General features: G+C 35.0%; 1 protein-coding gene across 1 annotated transcript; it reads left to right on the forward strand.

Annotated features, from left to right (window-relative positions):
* On the forward strand, nt 1-23295 carry LOC111047499. The gene is made up of 2 exons (XM_039423496.1): nt 1-896; nt 22530-23295. The coding sequence occupies exons 1-2, from the start codon at nt 525-527 to the stop codon at nt 22920-22922; spliced, it is 765 nt and encodes a 254-aa protein (XP_039279430.1). The 5' UTR covers nt 1-524; the 3' UTR covers nt 22923-23295.
* Nucleotides 23296-23762: the final 467 nt, after the last annotated feature.

The following is a 23762-nucleotide window of genomic DNA, read 5'->3' on the forward strand; positions in this document are numbered from 1 at the left end:
CATAGCCATCAACAGAAATTAAAGAAGCATAAAATGTGCCGGTGTATAATTCTACAAATGTGATACATTAAACTTGGAAACCCAGCAATGTTTCCAGGGTCCAATGATCAATGAAAGTATTTTCCGACTTTAATGATTCAAGAGGTTATGTTACAAGTTTTTAAATTATATAAAGAGGTTATATTACAAGTTCTTAATTTGATGTAAAGAGGTTATGTTGTGTTTTCGTGCATTGGCGAATAAGTTGCAGTTCCACTGATTGCCAGTCACAGCACAGTAACAGTTATCACAGTGAACGGAACTGCGCTGTTACCACCGCATGCGCATACTCCTCTATGCTTCATGAACATTCCTACAGAGAGACGAGCGTGTTAGCTTGGGCTTGATGGTTCGCCATTTTTTCAACAACTGTACAGTGGTTTGATTTTTGGATACGTGTACCACAGCCTGTACAGTTTGTCCTTTGGAAACTTGGTTAGTTTAGTTTAGTTGTACAGTAGTTGGCCAAGTTATCATAATAAGTAATGTTGCGAACACAGCACCACGTTATAGAAGAATTTATTAAACTTTACGAAAAACAACCCTGTTTGTGGCAAGTTAAAAGTAAGGATTATTATAAAAAGCATTTGAAAGAAGCTGCTTATAGAAAGCTTGTTGAAAAACTGAGGGAAATTGAACCCGATTCAGATAAGAATGCTGTGATAAAAAAAATAAATAACCTTAGAAGCAGCATAAGAAAAGAGATGAAAAAGCGCAAATTGTCAATCAAATCTGGTGCAACTGGGGATGATATTTACAAACCAAAGTTGTGGTACTTTGACCTGTTCAACTTCCTAGAAGAAAATAATTCTTCAAATGTGGACAATAATTCAGACGATGAGATCGAGCTCACTGAGGTAATATGACACAGTTTAAAAAAATTAACATAATAGCATATTTCTTAGTGCAATTTAGATAGCAGTGCATTTATTGTTATCGGTTGTTATAAATCCAGACTTCTTAAGACCTTAACTTCTTGCTAAGAGCAGAATTTATAGAACAGAAATTGTAGAGGATAATTTGTAGAATATTTTTGTCTGAAAAACGGTTGAATATCTTGAACAGTTATTGAAATACAAGCAATAGGATAGCAAGATCCTAGAAATTTTGGCGGCCATCTTGTTTTTGAGGTGTTTGCCTGTGTTTTCGATTTATCATCATCGTGTATCATCATCATTATGCTAGACCTAATGAAAAGATTGAGACATCTTCCAAGGCTGATACCCAAAAATGACCACACAGAGTGCCTTTTTTAAGACATAAATTTTAACAGGAATTTGATACTGTACCTACTGTACTTGGTTTGAGTGGTCGTAGATAAAATAGTGTATACAAAAGTTTTATATGGTCTTTGAAGCACACGAGAGATGTTTAAGGCACGCGTTTGCTTGCTACGATTCCTCACTTGTGTTGTAACACTACAACTAACTCATGCTTTAAATACCCCTATTTTAAAACTTTTGTATAGCCTGAACTACCTACTATTAAACCACAGTTTCTGTTCATACTGTCTTCATACATTACCTAACTTTAGGGTAAACTAGCCCACTCTGGGACACTTCAAGTTGTGGAAAATTAGTGAGTGTTAGGCTTGCAACAACTGCATTATTTTATCAGCTGTTCCTAGCCTTATTTACAGACATAATAATTTCAACTGCAGCAAAAGTTGTTATTAAAAAAAAAAAATAGTTATTCATATATCCAGATTGAAAAGTAGCACTTTTTCTCCCTGAGGGGAAAGTTTGAAGCCCGAGGCGAAGCCAAGGGAAACAATTTTCCTGAAGGAGAAATAGTTATTTGTGCAACTAGTGCGCAAAGTGACAGTTTGCTGCATCGAAAGAAACGTTTACGCCCGAACCGTAGGCGAGGGCGGAATGGTTTCTTGAGTGCAGCAAACGAACTTTGCGCACGTATTTCACATTAAATTTTTCCTACAGTTACCATTGAATATGAAAAGTGGGTAATTATGGGTAAAATTGCCTGAATAATGTAGTAGTGTTTGAATGGCGAGGCGGCTGTGTGGTGTGTGCTGTGGTGGCACTGTGCTGTCGTTGTCCTCAGTTATAATATCTACTTAATAATTAGCGCGTTGTGCTTCATTGCACCTCTGCTCACTATAGCAGCCCACTCACTGTTACCAACTTAATTTTGATTTTGCTGCACTGGTGCTCCATATAACCTACTAACTATTTTGCGTTGTCATGCTGCAAATCTGGAGTATGCAAAGTACTCACTTTGCGCACTAGTGCGGAAAAGTGATTCTTTGCAGCCTGCAATCAGTGCACAAATGGTCATTTTTCAGGGTATCTGTAGGAAAAAGAATTTTTCGCTCATGATACACAACATTTTTCCTCCATCTACATTATTTTTATAGAAACTGCAAATCAAATAAGTTTAATAACTTACATTATTGCTGACAATGTTTTCTTTTACAACATAACCTAAAATTTAAAACCTAAAACCCAGTCGTCTGATTAGCACTGCCAATTGCGCTATCTATTGGCAAACCTTGTAACAATTATCAGCTGGCTGTCTATCATCAAGTTCGCGCATTTCAGATTTGGATTGCAGGTGAAAAATATTTGTTGGCTGGTATTTTGAATAAAATAGAATATTTTAAAATATGTTTAAATTTTTATTGTCTACTAATATTGTATGTAATATCAAACAAACATATTATTATTGAAAGCAGTTGACTCAATGACAGACACCTCTATCATGTTTCCTCATCTGAGCTTAGTCCTTCTAACATATATTATCTCAAATGTGAGTTATTAAAGTAGAGATGCTTCTCATCTTATTTCAATGGAGTTACTTTTAGTCTCTTGGGAATTTTTTCTCTTTTTTCATCCCAAGAGCAAAAAAGTGACACTTAAGTATTTTGCTCCAGGGAGTAAAGTAAGCACTTTAGACAGTAGGTGGAGGAAAAACATATTTTTGTAACCTCAAAGTTTTTTTTTTTTGAAAAGAGGAATTTTAATTTTCATTCTAAAAATCCACCATTCAAGTTGAATTTCAGAGCTAATGTGCATTCTGTATTATTCTATGAATATTTTGACATAAATAGAACATTATAATTGTACTCTTATTTTTAATCCAGTTACTCTGTCTAAAACAAAGCCATCACCATCTGCCCACCTTGAGACAGCCCACATTGGGACACTGTGATCATGATAATATATCCTATACTAATAAATGAGCAATTTCTGTTTATATGTTTGTATTTCACCATATCTTGAAAACTGCTCTAATGATTCTTACGAAATTCTGAACATAGTATGTTTATGATATAAAAATTCGATTGCACTAGGTCTCATCTCTGTCCTTCGCTGAAGGACATTAAAAGGATATTATTATTCACCGATAAAGCTCTAGTTATCCTTTCAAATGTAACACCAGATAAAATAAGAGATATTTACAAATATATGACTAATGCGATGAACATGTGAAATGGTGGTTTCACAGGTTGTTTATAAAGTTGTAGTAAAAGTTGTTGGTGCTTTTGAGAAGCAGGTCATTGTTTTCATCTTTTGTTGTTGTAATGTCTAGTCAATATCTGAAAGATCGTCTATTGTTTTACTAGCACAGTTTTTTATGTCACGGTGACATGTAAAATTACTCCCCCATATACAATCAAGGATATTTTAATAGCTTTTAATCTGTTCTTGTTATTTTAAGGAGTCTACAACAAACTATTTCACTTCATTAGTGTTATACAGAATTCAAAGAGGAGTTGATCAATTGTGTTGATGTTGTAATTGTAATTTATGTATTGTTAGTGTGCAACTCTTTGTATGGGGCATGGCCCTTATGACAAATGAAGCTTATTCATTTATTTATTATTCATCCTTTGAAAAACAGCTGATAATAATTATTTCCTCATCTGTTGATGATGATGGAAGTGAGTGAGCACAGTGTGGGACTGTGTCAAAATTATGACTCAGCTGTTGAACATCTGTAATCATTCAATCAGGTACTTAGTGCCGGTTGCAAAAAAGCTGGGTTATTTTCAATCCTGATTAATTCCAGTAGATCCATCTTTTGGTCTTTTCTGATTTGGTTCACGTGAAATTATTCAGAATTAAAATTTAACCAGCTTTTGTGCAACCGAGCCTTTGTGAGGGAAATTTTTGCATTCCTCTGGGAATTAATCTCAATTTACTGTGATTAGATATAACATTTCTGTATGAATGTTATTATAATTTCTTCTTTCGTAATACATTTTTTATGCTTTTGTACTCCAGAGCAAAGGTCGGTCCCCAATATTGATCATATTATAATGATGAGCATTGCTTCTGAATCTTATTTTACTAGTAGGCTACATATCTATGTAATAAATATTATGATATATGATTATAACCTGTAATGAAGCTTCAGAGGTAGCCTAATTCAAACACATGTTGAGATCATCTGTACACATGACTTTTATAGGCATAGTTTTTACTGAAAAAAATTTCTAATAGATTATTTACTATCATTATTTATAATGAAATGTAAATTAAAATATGTTTTTAATAATTCAACAAAAATAGAAAATTGCTTATTTTTAATTCGATGTCCCAACCTGGGCAAGGGATGTACCATTGTGGGTTGATCTCAAGCCCAGGTTGGGACTCTCAAAAAATTGTTTTTGCAATAAAAAAATCAATGCAGCTGCCATCCTCAAGGATTAAAGTGTGCGCAAATACAATAAATATAAAATTTAAAAATGAAGGATTTTTTTATTTTTGCCCAAGCTGGTTGAAATTTGTTGTCCCAATGTGGGCTAGTTTTCCTACTTTACTTCAAACTAATAATGAGAAATTTAAAGTCAGCTTATCTACATAAAAAAATGTTTATTTTTGTGTTCATGAATGATTGAATTAAAAAATACAAAACTAGTATATTGGTTGTAGCAATGTAACATTTTATATTTTGACATTCATCAAATGTCCCCATCACTACCCCTTGTGCAAAAGGAGATGAGGGCAATTTAAAAGTTGCATTTTTTCGTCTTTAGCTCACTGCTAGAAATGTGTGATATTTTCCTCATTTCTACAGTCTCGACAGTTTTTCGATAATAAATAGTGATACAAGATGGATTTGAGGAAACTCAGCTTATAAAGCATGAAATTCTCAATTTGAGACCAATCGCAAATTTCTATCATGTATCATAGCCTACTCGTTTTTGAGACTTTTGAATAACAGTTCGCAAAAAAATGTGAAAATAAAAATTATCATTTTTCCAATTAGCTGAAACTTTAGAACGGTATTGAAATCAGGAGTATAATTCATGGGAGTGAGACGGGGAGAAAATTCTCTACAACCTTGACTACTTTTTGTATTTTTTATCTGAAGAGTTTCTCAAGATACTTAGTAAAAAGTAGTCAAGGTTGTAGAGAATTTTCTCCCCGTCTCACTCCCATGAATCATACTCCTGATTTCAATACCTTTCTAAAGTTTCAGCTAATTGAAAAAAATGATTATTTTTATTTTCACATTTTCTTTGCGATTTGTTATAAAAAGTCTCAAAAACGAGTATGCTATGATACATGAAAGAAATTTGCGATTGGTCTCAAATGAAGAATGTCATGCTCTATAAGCTGAGTTGCCTCAAATCCATCTTCTATCACTATTTATTATCGAAAAACTGCCAAGACTGTAAAAAGGAGGAAAATATCACAAATTTCTTGAAACAATCGTATCTTACTTCACGATTATTTTTTTACAAAATCATCCACCCCACTGGAAGAGTTGATTCTGTTCTTCAAATCAAGACCAAGTGCCATTTTTTATCATTTTGGGTTACCGAGATACACAGTTTTGAATATAGAAATCGGCGACTCTTTTGGGTACCTATTGTAATAAGGGGTGAAATACACTCAAGGAGGAATTATCTATTTATTTATCAAATTTCAGTTATGATACATGGTTTTGAACCGCATTGACGAGCTGAGAATAATTACTTGTAGTTCGAGGAGATCTGATCATTCTGTAAAAAGTGTTAAAATATTTGATCCTTGAATCCTTGATGTATCCTTATGCCTGCCCCCCCCCCACCACTAGCAAATACTGAAGTGTATCTAACGGGTGATTCTCATAGAACATATTATTATTATTATTATTATATTTCTGTTGGGTGAAGCCACAAATTCTGAGCAATGCTCAAGTAGCATACAACATGTCATTTCAAGAATGGAGTCACATGAATGCTCTAAAATACACCTCAATGGTATAAGGACAAGCCTCTACCAGTGTCCTAATTATCTTTGATACGAATAACTTATAGCTGCTACACAGCCTTTCATCCTCTAGAATGCAATTAAAACACTTGAGTTCTGAATAATACGGTCCCTTTTCGAGAAGAGTCAGTCTATGGAAAGGGAACTGGAATAATCCTGCATTTTTACCTCGTGTTGCTCCGGAGCCATAAATGTGAGAGTCCTGCGCTACCACTCAATTTATTGGAAATTTTATCTTTAATTTTGTAGAGAATACTTTCTCTCAAAAAACTCGATATTGAATGGAAAATTAAGAAAAGTCCGAAATTTTGGGGGTGGAGCCGCCCCCTGGCGTGTCAGCAAATTTGTGATTCGAATTTAGCGCCCAAAAATACATATATAGAACTGTTGAGAAAAATTATTTTGGAGCTGTTTCCTTAAAAACGATCATTTGACTGGACTATAGGCCTATCTTTAATTTCGATTTATTATTTCACTATTCCATGTTTTCCTCTCATTGTTATATGAAATACTTGGTTCATACACAAAAAATTCATAAAATGAGATTTGTAGGAGAAGGTCGAGAAGCAGAAAGTATGATTGATTATATATTGTATCAAGGAGATCTTAGGTATGCTGTAAGGGATGTCAAGGTGATCAGAGGAGCTGAGCTGGATACTGATCATAGGCTTCTAGTGGCAGACACAGGCTTTGTAGAGAGAAAGGACGGCAGGCAGAGGGCATACATGAGAATCAAGCATGAAGAATTAAGATCCAGGGAGAATAGAGAAAGGTACCAGACAGAGCTCTCAGCCCGTATAGAGAACTGGCAAACCCAGGAAGAAAGATACACCGATGTGGATAAATTCTGGAGTGACTTGAAAGAAGCCGTGACTGGAGCTGCCAAGGAGGTATGTGGTGAGAGGAAAGTTGGAAAGTTTGAAAAGAGGACAAGGTGGTGGTCAGAAGAAGTGAAGAGAAAGGTTAAAGAGAAGGAAAAACATATGAGAAATATATGATCTCTAAGAGGCAGGAAGATTTCAGAACGTATGTGGAGAAATGATGCTAAAAGAAGTGTAAAATTGGTGAAGATACAGGCATGGGAAGATTTTGATAGAGATCTACAGGACCAGCATGGGCAAGATAATGGCCGAGCCTTCTGGAAAACAGTAAAACACGCGAGAGGAAAGTTTGGGAAGAAGGTAAGAACAATAGTGAATGAGGATGGAAGATTGGTGTCACAGATGGATGAAGTATTGGAGAGATGGAGAAGATTCTATGAAGTTGAATTCCGGGAGAATAATGAGCATATGGTTGAAGAAAATGAAGATATGCCTATGCTGGATGGAATTGATGGGATTACATCAGATATTACCAGAGATGAGGTTGAAGAATCTTTGAAGAAAATAAAGGTTGGTAAGGCAGCAGGGGGTGATAGGATTGCTCCAGAATTGATATGCTGACAGGGAAACTGCTGATTTTGTTGTATTAAATATGGCAGCAAGAAAGAGTTCCTTCACAATGGAAGGAAAACATTATCACTCCTCTGCACAAAAAAGGCTGCACTTCAGACTGTGAAAACTATAGAGCTGTATGTTTGTCCCAGCTGAGTATGAAGCTTTACACAGTCATTCTGGAGAAACGCTTACACAGGGTGGTGGAACAGGATATGGAAGAGGAACAAGCGGCGTTCAGACAAGGTAGGCAGACCCAGGAGCATATTTCCTCTCTCCGAAATATATGCTCAAAATTCATTGAAAGAGGGAAGAATGTTTACTTGGCTTTTTTGGATCTGAGGGCGCATTTGACACAATTCCAAGGAAGTGGATATGGTAGGTGTTGAGTAATAGAAGAGTACCTTCCAAACTTGTGAAAGCCATCAGAAGCGTGAATGAAGGGATGTCAGCCAAAGTACAAATTGGAAGAGATGTATCATGAGCATTCCAAATGGAGAAGGGTGTAAAGCAGGGAGACAGCCTCAGTACTTTTCTATTCATCTTAGTGATGTATGATATGCACAAGGTATGCAAGAGAAGGTTACAGAACATGATAGTAGGATATTGAATATGAGGCCAATTGGTACAAGAGCCCCCTCCTATATGCTGATGATATTGTCCTGATCTCTGAGTCTTCAGAAAAACTCCAGAAAGCTGTGACGGAATGGTCAGAAGAACTGAAAGAAAAAGGAATGGTTATCAATGTAAGGAAGAGCAAAGTGATGGTAGTCTCAAAGGTGTCGAAATATGAGTATTTGGGTGTGTGGTTCTCTGAGGATGGAAAAATAGATGGAGACTGATGGAGCTGGAGCCCCCCAAAAATTTTGTACTTTTCAATCGCTTATTGTACAGCAAAGTCATGAGGAAATTTTTTGTTCAGCTACAAAAAAAATTAGATCTAAGCATGAAAAATTCCAATCAGGAGCACAGGGGGATTCAGGAGAGGGCATTTTTTGAAAATGTTGATGTAAAATCACACTACAGCTCAATCTAATTGGCCTACAGACTTGAAAATGTGCACAAATATTCTTCAAAAATGCTAGATGCGCACTAAGATCAGATTTTGAGATATTTTGTCTCTAAGGGTTTCAAAGGATTAAAAAGGATCCTATTAAGTAAGCATATGAACATTGTAAGGTGAATGCCATATGGAAGGGACTGAGATAATTGACTCATGATATTCCAACATATGTTTTGATCATTGGAAAGCTTAAAATAATTTTATCAATTAGCTGATTGAAATAATTTTGCATTTATCGAGTGCGCGAGCTTGCCACGTGTGTGTTGCATTGTTGTATGCTTGGCCTGTTCGGTTTGCGCCTTCTATCAGCTGTATATATGGAGTCTCATACATTCCGATTAGAACAGAGCACAGAGATTTTCTTTGGTTAGGAGTTTGTTGATAATTCTTTTTTCAAAGACAACAAGATTACAAAAACAAAATGTCAAACATATACCTACATTTATTTGTAGCACAGCCAGAAAAAGACAAACTTGAGTACTAGCTGTGTTTATATATTTTTTTGTTAATATATTGTGAATAAAAAGTACGAGTTGATCAGAGATGTGAGTAATTCCTTATATTTGATCCAAATGGTTATTCATATTGTAGTAGTTAGGGTCACAGCAATCAAAATTTTGTCTTCCTATGTGCTTAGTCATGCAGCATTCATTATTCCGAAAACATGTTCTTCTCAATCAATTGGTAGTAATATCTATCAGTAAAGTGTTGAATTAAAAAAATTAGATAAGTTAAGTCAGTGTTTCAAAGATGAATTTAATGTTTTCAAAGTTGTTAATTGTCAATAGATGGTCCAGGAAATATGCAATGCACGATGAATTACAAAGAATTCCATATCCTTTCTATCTCCCATTTTAGGATGAATATAAGCTAAGCTAAATTAAAAAAAAAATGTAAATTAGTATGTCATTCTTCAGTAAATAATGAATGCAATATGAACAACTCTCTTTCATGAGGTGAATAATTTTTCTCCAACATTTTCCAGTTTCTCAATGATAGGGGAGTGATAATATTATTTGTATAGGTCTTCTAAGGAATGATTATCTACAACTGGTACCAATCAACTACACTAATTTCGACTCCAAACTACCGTTTTATTACCAGTACATAATTTATCACAAGGTGACGTGTTTATCATGCTGCTGGTAACTTTAGGTGCTAAATCATTATTATCACAATAATAATCTTGAATCATGATCATCTTTCCGTTCTTCACTAGCCGCTCAGCCGAAAATTTTGAAAACATAAGACTGTGAAATGGATTAATAAATAATTATTATCAAAAGCCCCCACTATTAAAATTTCTGTTAAGAAACAATCCCCAATATTCACACAACATATTCCCAAAGTTTTATGTCAATTTGTCAAGTAGTTTTCAAGTCTATAGGGAACAAACGAACATACAAACAAAACATACACACAAACAGACATTCATTTATATTATATATATATATATATATATATTATACATATATAGATTTTCATTTGGCTCAAACAAGAGCCTCTCTAAATGGAGCTAGAATGATAAGGTTGACAACTTTCAGTTCTGTTGTTTCAACTTTTTTTTTCAAAAACTTTCAAAAAGTTCATGTAGTACCTACTATTGTGTTTGAGACACTTCTGGCGTTATAGTTTTACCACTATTCTGTTCCACAGTCCTATCTCTTGCAGTCGTTAACTATATCTGTAATAAAGTAAAGAGCTGGCTTATACACGTACGGGATAGGAAAATTATGTTTGGTGTATCATCACGTCTGAACCACTGGACTAATTAACTTGAAATTTCGCATATAGATTCTTAATTAACCAAGGATGGTTATAGGCCTATTTTCAATTCTTCAAAATTTTATTATGTCAAGTTTGAAATTATATCCTTGCGGAGCACGGGTTCTTGCTTGTCCTTTTATATTATCCTTGTAATGCAAAATTTCCAAAAACCTTGTATATACGTCGATGCACAATTTAAAAAGAAACATACCTGTCAAATTTCAGCTGGGTATCTTGTCTCGTTCGCCTTCCTATAGCTCGTCTTATAGTGCCACAGACCGCACTGAATCTCGCCACTTTTTCACCAACATCTTTATCCTTATCGAATGAAATACGGCATCCCAAGTAGCTGAAGTCTCTCACTTGATCTAATGCTTGATTGTCTATCACGATTTTTGATCTGACTGGCCACTTTCCCCTGAATGCCATTATCTTGGATTTTTGAGGTGAGATTTTCATGCCAAAGTCCAACCCAATTTCGTTTAACTTGAAAAGAGCATATTGTAGTTCATCTTCCGTGTTGAAAATGATCACAGTGTCATCAGCATATAGTAGAGAATTCATAAAAACATTATTGCAGAGAGAGTACATACATTTTTCATTATTACTCTATCCCTTCGTTAACATATCGATTCCAAATTTCCAGAATCTCGTCAGTGTATATATTGAAGAGAGTAGGCGACATTGGGCACCCTTGTCTTACACCTTTATTTATTTTGATTTTTCCCGATTTTCTATTATTGCAGGACGTGATAACGATATCTGCATTGGTGTATGCACCCGCAATTGCAGCAACAAGATGTTTGGGATATCCTTTTACGAGCATTATGTCCCACAATTTGGCCCTTGAAACATCAAATGCTTTCTGCCAATCAATAAACGCCATGTGAGTTTCACAATTGTATTCACGATTTTTCTCAATGATCTGCTTTAAGGTGAATACAGCATCCATACATGATCTTCCTCGACGAAACCCCATCTGCTCTTCTCCTATCAGTGTTTTTGCAATAACTCTCAGGCGTCTATTCAGGATGTCAGCATATAACTTGTATGCAGTGTTCAAGAGGCTTATTCCACGATAATTCTCTGGGTTAGCTCTATCATTTTTCTTGTGTATCGACACCACATTTGAGGTTTCCCACTCTGTAGGGATCCTGTGAGTTTTCCAGCACATATCAAACAAAGCTAGTAGTCTCAAATGCAGGAAAATACCTCCATATTTCACAAGTTCCATATTTATTCCATCCAGACCACTTGCTTTCCTGTTCTTTGACAGTTCAATCACTAGCAACAACTCATCAATGGTGATATTGTCAACTTGACATTCAGCACATTGTAGTGTTACACTGTTGAGCACTGTTTCATCTAACCATAAATCCTTAAAATGTCTTATCCACTACCTACGCTTCAGAGATAAAATCAATTTTCACATTCTCCTTCCTTGATTTTCCCAATGATTTAAGAAGTTTATAAGCAAATTCTTGTCTCCCATGTATATCAGTCTCAACATTTGATATGAAGACATCCAAGCTTGTTGGGTTGCTTGTCTTGTAATCCTTTTTGCACAATTTCTTGCCTGCTTATAGATCTCCTTATTCATATATGTTTAGTTGTTAAGCCAATTCTTGTAAGATTTTTGCTTTTCATTTATTGCATCTCTGATTTCACTATTCCAAATATTCAATCCTTTCCAGTTTTGTCGCTTTACTCATGATTGTGCCAAGTGCTTCTGTGGCTGCCTGTTTGATGGCTTTCCGTAGATTTTCCCATTCCTCATCTATGGTGTCCTTTGTTGGCATTCTAGATAGGTAGGTATTCAATCGATTTTGGTACAATTGTTCAACACTCTCCTCTTGCAAAAGACCAACCTTGAAAACCATTTCTTCGGTTGATTTTCTTGGAGATGATGAATGGTACCATTTAGCAAACACATCGATTTTCCCTACCAGCAAATAATGTTCAGAGTGGATATCTGCACCTCTGAAAACTCTTACATCTCTTACTTGCTTTGCCACTCGCTGATTCACCAAGATATAGTTGATTATTGATCTAATTCCTCTAGCTGAACATGTATAGTATCTAGTGACCATGAGCTTTGCTTGTTACTTTTATTCATAGATAAACAGAACACAATTCTCTAAAATGATTGTGTTTATATTTCACAGCTGGCTATACGTCAGCTTATGAATTTCGGGGATGCAATATTTTGATTTTCCACAAAATCACTAGCTCACTTTTTACTATCCACAGATGACGAAAGTCTCAGCTGTTTCAGCCAAGGATGAATTATCCTTTTAATGTCGTTCAGCGAGTTTTTCCAAGGATGAGACCTAGTGCAATCGAATCCTTATATCACAAACCTACTATGTTCCAAATTTCGTGAAAATCGTTGGAGACGTTTTCGAGATCTGTTGAACATAAATAACCAGGTATTAATATAAATAACCAGATATAATAATAATACAGAAATTGCTTGCTTAATATAATAGGATGTCATGTAGCAATTTATTTTCTTACTTCAATCTATTAACCTACAATTGTTCAATCTACCAACATTGTTTGTTGTTTTATTTTCGATTTTATTATACTAGTCATTAAAATAAATGATACAGCTGCATTTTGTTATTTTTTCCAATGATGGAATGACGCCATTGTTGTCATGATGTGGAAAATTTACATCTACCATGTCTTCGTGTCGTCTGCAAATCAGATAACTTTTTGAATGCCAAGGCATACGTGGAATGCGTCCACAAGGACGTACAATGAATGTTGAGGCATGTTTCCATACAATTGTTCATCCGAATCTTGTAGGCGTGTGTACAAGGCTGATCTAGGTAAAATGGCGCCGATATGTGGTGGAGTCTCAACTCAGGCTATGCTGTCATCAGTTTTTACTTTCCTTGCCCTATGACCATAGGTAAGAAAAGTATTGCTTTCTGAAAAAAATTAGGTACCCCAATTTCTAAATTTCTATAATATGTTTCAAGGTCCCCTGAGCCCAAAAAGGGGTTTTTTAGTATTGGTCTGTGTGTGTTGTGTGTGTGTGTGTGTGTGTGTGTGTGTGTGTGTGTGTGTGTGTGTGTGTGTGTGTGTGTGTGTGGTGTGTGTGTGTGTGTGTGTGTGTGTGTGTGTGTGTGTGTTGTGTGTGTGTGTGTGTGTGTGTGTGTGTGTGTGTGTGTGTGTGTGTGTGTGTGTGTGTGTATGGGCGTCTGTTTACACGATATCTTATCTCCCAATTAACAGAATGCCTTGAAATTTGGAACTCAAGGTCCTTATAATATAAGGATCTGACACGAACAATTTCGATCAAATGCAATTCAAGATGGCAGCTAAAATGGCGAAAATATTGTCAAAAACAGGGGTTTTCGTGATTTTCTCAAAAACAGCTTCAACGATTTTGATCAAATTTATACCCAAAATAGTCATTGATAAGCTCTATCAACTGCCACAAATCCTATATCTGTAAAAAATTCAGGAGCTCCTGTGCAAAGTTTCTATTAATCATCTTAATCATCTATGCAAAGTTTGATATTAGATTCTCAATAATCAGGCTTCAGATACAATTTAAACAACAAATTTTAAGTTGAGAAGATTGAGCATGAAAATCTCTACAGTTAATGTTTAGTAACATTTTACCTAAAATTGAAAATAAGCTTGAAATTCGAGAAAATGTGATTATTCAATTGCAAACTGTTGACAACTGTTCATTCAATTAAATCATTCATTATGAAGAGATAGCAAACGTCTTGTGACTCCAGCGTATTGTCCTGTCACCAGCTGGCTCAGTAGCTGCCTCTCCAATCCACTTCAGACACATTGCTTGATCTTATTGCAGTTGCTGATAAGAGAGCAGCTGTGTGCCATGGGCAGATCCCCTTTCCAAGCCTTTCTGCACATGATATGATATTTCTAGTTTATCATATTGAGAGGCCCAAATCCAAACCTAAAATAATCACTTACAGAGATTATAAGAATATAAACTACCACAATTTGTTCAATGATGCAATTAATCTAGACTGGCTGCACATATTCCATACTAACAATGTTAATGTTATGTTGGACATTCTAAATCACAATATAATCTCTCTTTTTGAAAAGCATGCTCCTTTAAAAAATCGCAGAGTAACCAGGGATCCTGCTCCATGGTCACAGATGAGATACGCCAGCTAATGAGGGATCGAGATTATTGGTGCAAAAAAGCAAGAGCGTCAAAAAGTCCCAATGACTTCAATCATTATAAGCGGTTGAGAAACTCTTGCAAGCAAACAATTAGAAATGCTAAAGCTACATTCTACCAAAACTTGATCTCCTCAAAACGATCATAAACTACATCTCTATGGCGTACTCTAAGGGAGATTGGGGCTGGCAAGGAGAGGAAGGTACCGACTGTTGCTCACTCGCTGGATGATCTCAATGATTTCTTCACTGACATCCCTGTAAGTTTGGACCAAGCTCGTGCCCACTTCGATTCTCTGCCTGATTTCCATCCCAATGAAGACAGAGCAGGAAGTCTTTTTTGCTGTTCATAGAGTGAAGAGTAATGCTGTTGATGCAGACGGTATCCCAATCAAATTTATAGAAATTATCCTCCCTCTCATCCTTCCTTTCCTCACTCATTTGATCAATACCTCACTTTTAACGTCCGTTTTTCCCAATGACTGGAAGTCATCCATAGTGATTCCCTTGAACAAGATCCCTAATCCTCTCTCTCCATCTGATTACAGGCCTATTAGCTTACTGTCTGTCATGTCTAAGGTTCTGGAAATTATTGTACACTCCCAATTGAGCACTTTCATCCATGGTTCTGGATTGATTGGTGACTTTCAGTCAGGGTTCCGTGGCGGTCATAGCACCGCCTCTGCACTCCTGAGAGTCACTGACGACATCTGTAGAGTCATGGATAGTAGAGAGTTAACAGTTCTAGTCCTAATAGATTTAAGCAAGGCATTCGATAGCATTTTCCATCCTACTTTACTATATAAACTCAGAAACTTAGGTTTTTCCAACTCCACTGTGGCATGGGTAAGGTCCTATCTTCAGGGTCGGCGTCAGCGTGTGAGAGTTGGGGATGCCTCTTCACGGTGGCGTGAAGTGAACAGAAGAGTTCCTCAGGGTTCGGTATTGGGTCCTCTGCTGTTCAGCATCTACATAAATGACGTGACAAGCACTTTACTTACGACCAGACATCACCTGTACACCGACGACTTACAAATATACCGGCACTGTAAGAAAAATGACTTCGAAGTCACAGTTGATGAAGTCAATGCTGACTTGACTCATTTGGTACGATGGACTGAGAATAATGAACTGAAAATTAATGAGACTAAATCAAAATCAATAGTAATAGGTTACTCAAGACTTTTAAACACACTTGACATAACTAACGGACCATATATAAAATTGAATAACATACAATTGCAATACAGCTCTGACGTGAAAAATTTAGGACTGATAATGACAAGGACTCTTCACTGGACAAACCATGTGACTCAGACTTGTAACAGGGTCATTGGGGGATCATGACGTTAAAGAGGATCTCTGACTTCATTCCCTTTTCAACGAAGGTTATGTTGGTCAAGACTCTGATTTTCCTGATCTTCAACTACTGTAACATTGTGACTCCTGACATGACAGTTCAACTTCTGCAGAGGATGCAGCGTGCACATAATTACTGTGTTCGCTTTATCTTCAACCTGAGACGTGATGACCATGTAACTGAATACTTCAACAGACTTGAACTCATGAAGCTGCGTGAGAGTAGATCATATCATGCTTTGTGCTTCTTCTATAAGATATTGAAAACTGGCTGTCTGGCCAAATCTGGCTGTAGAGTACCGTTACTTGGTGATTTTGGTCGTGGAGGAACGCGGCATGGATCCCATCTGCTGGCTGTCCCAACACATAGGACTGTTATGTACAACAAGTCGTTTCTTGTGACAGCCTGTAGTTTGTGGAATTCTCTGCCTTCTGAGCTAAGGCTTGTTGAGGGACATCGTCGGTTCGGCGCGGCTGTCTTGCGGTGGTGATCAGAGGTGGTGGACTCGGCTGGAATGTTAACTGAATCTTAACGTAAGTGTGTGTTGGTGTGTGTGTGTGTGTGTGTGTCCTTTCTTCTGTGCCTGCACCTTTTAAAAGATAATAGATAAGATAATTTTGAATAAAATTTAGAATTTAGAAATAGGCCGACACATCTAGAAAATACCTGAGTCTATACCTAATTCATGCAGGTGAACGGGCTAGAGTCAAGAAAACTTCAATTAATCTTGCCATGCCTGATTTAATAGGTTTATACTATAGAATAACACTACAATTTGAAATAATAGAAAAATACAAACAGCTTCAATAAACATTGGCAGCTAAAATCGAACAACAGAAACAACAATATCATGTTACTTTGTTGACATTCTTCATCTGATTCGGGGGCGCATTACTATCCCCGTTTAGATAGCAATACGTCACAAAACCAAACAAGATCAGTCATAAAATAACCAATCAATTTCAACATGAAATTACTCAAGAAAGAAAAAACCCGTTGAACCCAAATTTCGTCGATAGTAACCCATATAACCCATTTCATAATAATTTTGAATCCCCACTTTTTATTGACATTCTCGAATGAACCTTTGTTTCACTACACTGCACTTTCGTTGGTTTGTACGTTGCTTTATCGTCGGGGTTACAGTACCTTGTTTTTGGCGGTGAGCTTTTACCGGTTGAATTTGGCTTGACGGCGACGTCCTCTTACGTCCCTAGACCTGTCGTCTGAACGGGTGTCTTGAAGCGGTTTTACATAAAGTTGCGGAACCAAAGGGGTGGTAGTACAAGAAGTTGGTTTGGGGACACACATGAACCGCTGTAAATAAATGTATTACAGCATTAATTTCTAACTCTTCCTACAATTCATCAAAAGCTAAAACAGGAGTTTATTCTGTTATTCAATTTAGATTTTATCTTGACGTTCTGATTTCATTCTCAAATTTAACAGATCTAAAACAAATTTACTTGCCAGAGTGTCATTAATATACAAACAACTTTATGAAAACACTCGTAATAAATTAATATAATGCTTTTAGAAAAATGAATACTTCATTAATTATGATGTTAACTTTTATGATATTTTTCGTTTGGTTTGCAAAATCAATATAATTTTTCATATAGTAGCTCGGCTAGTATTGTTGGAAACTTGTGCGCCAGCCAACATTTATTTTATTTATTATTTATGAACTATAGGACGCAATCCAAGTGTAAATAACGGGCATTCGCCCAAAACTGCTCAGAACCTTAATTAAAAATGAACATTCCAGAGTTTATGATTTGATTTACCTACAATACAAGTCCAAAACTAGTATCAACTGAAATTATGAATTTATCACCTAATAAAACAAGACACTTTATAACACAATAAAAGAAAAAAATATTAAAATTTGAACATTCATTAATATTAATTTCCTGGAGAAGAAAAACTTTCTTCTTCATCTATTAAGATTTCTATCATAAAAAATTTACTAAATCATTCAAAGCCTTAATGACATAAGAAAACAGAGTCTGAAAAATATAATTAAAAATGTCATAAACTCAATATGAACAATTCTTAAAAGTTTCATTTCAATTTAAAAGCTATCTTCCTGACTTTCAGCAATACTCTACGATAATATATCTCCAGGAACAATAACTCAAATGTAACATAACTGAAAACTTTCTATACTTCTGTAGAAAAAAATTTATAATTATCTTCCATCACTAATAAAATCAAAGGATTATTCTCAATCAATATTATTAACTTGAAAATAACAGGCTTAATTAATTCAATACTCTATGGAAGTTTCAAAATTGATTGAAAATTCCCTAAATTATATTTTAACCTTATTTTACGTACCTTAGCGGTTATTTGAAGAAACAATTATTCGTACATGATGAAGAAACACAATTGAACCTTTCAGGACATGGCACTACGAGTAAATTTAAACTTTAATAAAAATAAACTAACTAATGATATAAACTTGTAAACTTGCCCAAAAAGGGCGAAACATAATGACTACATCTTTACTCTTGTAGTGCTCCTAGCAAGTGTCCTCCGGAACGTAATCTGGTCTCTCGACTGGGGAATCCCCACTACTGTATTTAGAAACAGGTCTCCTATTGGGCGAAAGGAATCAATTTGACCAATCGTCGCGTGGCTTCTACAGCCTTTGGACCAAATAGTAACTGCAAAATCGGTAGTTTGTTATAATTTCAAGCCAGTGTGATTTCTTCAAAGCCCTGCTGTCTGTGAGCGGTTGGACTTGCCTAATGTCGTTTTTTCTCCACGAGTGGCTGATAATTCTTGCTTCAGGACTCTCTAACCATGTGCCAGTGCAGTTATCAGCAGCCTAAGTGCGCTCCACTGTTAGGAGTAGCCCTTCTGGTTTTCAAAAATGGAACATTATAGAACCAAAGCTTTAATTTCGAATCTGAAATTTGTCTTTTCGAAATACTAGTGAAGATTTTGCATTGGATAACTGCACAAAACGTTGAACTAACATGCAATGCACATGGTTGCATGAATGAACAATGATACTCATTGATCTTATATTTATATAAACTGAAAATGTTATCAACACAGACAAAACAAAAAAAAATGAATAAATAAACACATTGAAAAAAATTACTTAAATGAACAAAAGCATCAAGTAATAAAATCAAATAACAGAACAAAGCAAAAAAATAAATAAAAATTAACCAAAGAAAAATGTCTGTGATATATTGTAAACTAACTCAGTATTATTATTGTTATTAGCATTAAGATTAGTATAATTGTTAAGATTATTATTATATTTGCTAGATGTTATTTAAATGTATATTATTTGTTATTATCAGCATGCCCCACTGTAAGGAAAATGAGAAAGTGAAACGATTGGAAGATACACACAGCCAATAAACAGAATCAGGTTGAAAGAGTGAACGCACAGCCAGCCAATGAGATAATCAAATTAGAGAGAATAAACATGAGATAGAAATGAGAGAATAGAGCCCAACACGAAATGAACACATACAAGAGAGAGAAATAATTAATTGAAAAGACAAGGTTGTCTATGGAATGAATAATAAACATAGATATAAAATTTGCAAATTTAATCTTAATTGAAATTGGAAATAATCAAAGACAAATTAAGTGAGTCAGAAATGTGACATAATGCTCTAATTGTATTCAGTTTGTAGGAATTGCTATTTGCAAAGTTATGTGGCCTCACAGATGTTGTCATGTTGGAGATATTGGAGTATGGCAGGCCAGCAAACTTAGTATTGCATCTTCTTTGGTCCTCCGGGGCCAGATTATTATTTGGGATTTTCTTTTCTTTTTTTTTTTTTAGGTGAGTGGGGCTTGTTGCCCACTTCACTAATTATTGTAATTGCTGTGGAGAGAATTCCACTTGTAAAGTGCATTCTCAGTGCACGTGAATTATTCAATACTATGTGCATGAGAATAAATAAAGTCCAGTTATCCTATCAAATAATTACTTCTTTAATAGGAACCTTATTCAAATTCTTAAAAATGATTTAGAGCATTAATATAAGTTAATAGAGAGAACTGGAACCTAGCTGATGGCAGTAAGTTAGTCCACCACCTACGGCAGCCATCTTGTTTGTATGCTCAGGTCCGGTATTTGGAAGGACCTGGTTCTATTACGTGATATAGAACTTAGGACTCCACACTATCTTGCACAAATCGTCTATAGAAATTTGCCTAATGATATCAGGGAGGCTGAGAGCTGCAGCTCTTAATGGAAGACTAATGTCAAATGAATTGAATAACTTCAGTTCAAAATTATGAAAATGTTTCTTGTAATGCGTTTACACTTATCCACGATACCAAAGTTGATTTTACAACCACTGAACACAAAACAAATTGATAAATAAGCTTTATTGAAATTCTTCAAAGAACAAAAGCTTCACATACAAGGTAAAAATATACACAATATTAATGCTGGCTAGTACCTATTCAATGCATTTTCTGTACAAGTTGATCCATCAATTATTATAATCTGAATTTTGTCCATGGATCTCAAAATGTAATAATTAAAGTTAGAGCATTTATTTATTATTACATTACCTCTGTTGGCATACTCTCAAATTTCTCCAAATTGGTTTGATAGTTTTCACCTAAAGTAAGGCGATCAGTTCCTATCACTAAATATTGATAGAAATTATGAATGGGTTTACTGTTCTTGAATAAAAACTTCAGTCTAGAGCAAATAAAATTATAATTTCATGATTTCTTGGTCATTTGAAAATTTCAGATTACATTAGAATAACCAATCACACAGATTGAACATCGTTAGAATTACGAATATGTCAATCATTTGAATAAGCTCAAAGGATTTATCAAAACTAGAAATAATGATTTCAGTTGGAGACTAAAGCTGCGTTTACACCGGAGTTAATAACACGAGTTATTAACAAAAAGTTATTAACTTGACTGAATCGTCAAAAATTTCTCTTGAGGAAAGTTAATAACTCATGTTTCTAACAGAAAATTCCTTGTTATTAACAGGATCTTTTTATCAATATAATCAACTTCCATATGATTTCATTTAACGAGACTATTCATATGATATAACAGCTGGAATAAAAAGCAAAAAATTGTCTTCAAATTTGAATTGAAACATGTGTGTGATCATTAAAATAATGATCTTCATCTTCTGATCTAATGTAAATAAATTATAATGCGTTTATGCCAGAGTTTAAAACAAAAGTTTTCAACATAAGTTAATAACATTTTCTTTTGGCTGCTAGTTTTGTTATCAACAAAAGTTAATAACTTTGTCACTTGTTTTGTCTGCAGCTGTAGTTATATTAGGGAACAGCTGTAGTTGTAGGGTAGGGATGCTGGGCGAGGGGGTTGCGGGGAAGATAGTAACCTGTTATTAACAAAAGTTACCGACTCTCGATGAATAACATGAATCTTGTTAATAACAAGGAATTTTCTGTTGAAAACACGAGTTATCAACTTTTTTCAATCGACTTTTTTTGTCGATTCAGTCAAGTTGACAACTTTTTATTAATAACTCATGTTATCAACTCCGGTGTAAACGCAACTCAACATGATGTTATTAACTTTTGTAATTAACATCAGTTGATAACAAATATGTTAAAAACTTGTGTTATTAACTCCGGTGTAAACGCTCTTATTGAAGTAGCAGTGCTCACTCAATTTTTCCACGACAAATGCATTTCAATCTCCAACTTGGTGCCAACCTAACAAAGTCAACTCATCTTAATGCCAACCTGACAAAATTATTAATTTAGTTGCCAGTTAATTAACAACTGTTTCGAAGAGGTACTCTCTCTAGATTATAGTTCTATATTAACATATGGTATGGACATTTTTCAATTATAATTAAGAGAATAAAAAGAATATACATGCTAAAAGACGAACTTTAAACCCTTAAAAACCACCCTTAGAGTTAAAATATTGCCAAAAGATTTCTTAGTGCGCCTCTAAAGGGCCAACTGAACATACCTACCAAATTTGAACGTTTTTGGTCCAGTAGATTTTTAGTTCTGCGTGTGAGTGAGTCAGTCAGTCAATCAGTCAGTGAGAGAGTGCCATTTCGCTTTTATATAAATAGATTCCAACATCATTGAACAGCTTATAAAAATTTCAAGCATATGTTATGTCCACATATCGATTATACAGATATTGATATCGACTATCGAGTTTTATTGATTTTGAATATCAAATCGGAGATTCGATTTTTTATGGAGAAAATGTAACATCACACTGTGTTTATGGCAAATGTAAAACATAGTTAGGAAGAGACCATATTAGGCGTTCTCAGACGATCCGGCAGGGCAGGAAGCTCTCTGATTGGCTGATTGGGTTGGCGTTCGGGAATCAGCTGATAATCAGCCAATCGAAAAACTTCCTTCAATCTAAACTTGTCTAATTTTGACTTCATTCAAAACTTGTCTACTGTTTTGAATTACATATTATTTTTCTAATAAATTATTATTGTTTCTTTTCAGGATTGGGATGAATACTCACTCCAAGAAACTCCAAGTAAAAACTCATCGTCAATACCTCCCAATCCTGTAAGCCGTACACAATCAGAGTGTGAAGCGCCTCTGTCGTCAGATGGGCCTACAGCAAATCGACTGAGAAGTTTACTAACGACTAACGACAAAGCAGCTAACGAAGCTTATTTAGTGAGTGATAAAGTTCAGAAGGACTCTTCCTCTCAGGTAGAAGACCGCTATGACCTTTTGGGAAAATCTATCGCATGCCGGATTAGAACTTTAAATAAACGTCAGCGACTCATTGTTGAAAAAAACATCAATGATATTCTTTTTGAAGCAGAAATGGAAGATCTTGACGCGCCTACACATCAATACAACTTCGACTGCACAATTAACAGCTGAGGTATGATTTCAAGTCCTTCTCAGAGTACAACTTAGTACGATTTCCATTTGCATGAAGCAAGACGTTGTTTGAAGGACAATCAAACAAATGCTGTGGTTACTGTTCAACTGAGCATTGCTTAATAATTTTCCCAATTATTCTGTTCATCTTTTTATAATACAAATTTTACTATATAAAATTCTAGTATTTGTTTTAGTACTCATATAAAATGAATAAACTTATTCATTACTGTTTGGATAACTTCACACTTCTCATTACGTGTATTTTCCCCTGAGTTGAGGTTATAATAATATATGCAATAAGGTACACAATACCGTAAGTATTTCATACTGTGATTAAGTTGTTGATTTTAATAAAATGTTATTCTTATAAGATTCGTATTTTCTATACCTGTGCCTTAGTACTTTCGAGCGAATCTCGGTTTCCATAATATTTGTTATTACAAGATGCTTAGAACGTATAAGATGACTTAAGTCAATGTTAGTTAATTTTTCTATTTATAATAAGAAAGAGTCAATGTTTTCAATTTCTATTGTTATAACAATAATTAACACATTATAACAATTTCTTTTGTTATAATGTATGCATGGCAAGTGTAAAACATACTAATGGTAAAAACACTTCAATTATATGGGCTAATTCTGTAAAAATCAATAAAAACTTGTAGTAGGTGCCCTTTATTATTAAAAACTTTAAAATTTCTCAACGGCTAGTTTCGATCATAACTTAGGTCATTTTCAAGTTTAAATAATGTGGAAAATAAATAAACAAGTTGATACTATTAGCCCAGTCAACGAAGTGTTATAGAGGGAAAAGTTTGGAAGACAATTTTTGACCCC

This window comes from Nilaparvata lugens, chromosome 1, assembly GCF_014356525.2.
Source record: "Nilaparvata lugens isolate BPH chromosome 1, ASM1435652v1, whole genome shotgun sequence".
Lineage (NCBI taxonomy): Eukaryota > Metazoa > Arthropoda > Insecta > Hemiptera > Delphacidae > Nilaparvata > Nilaparvata lugens.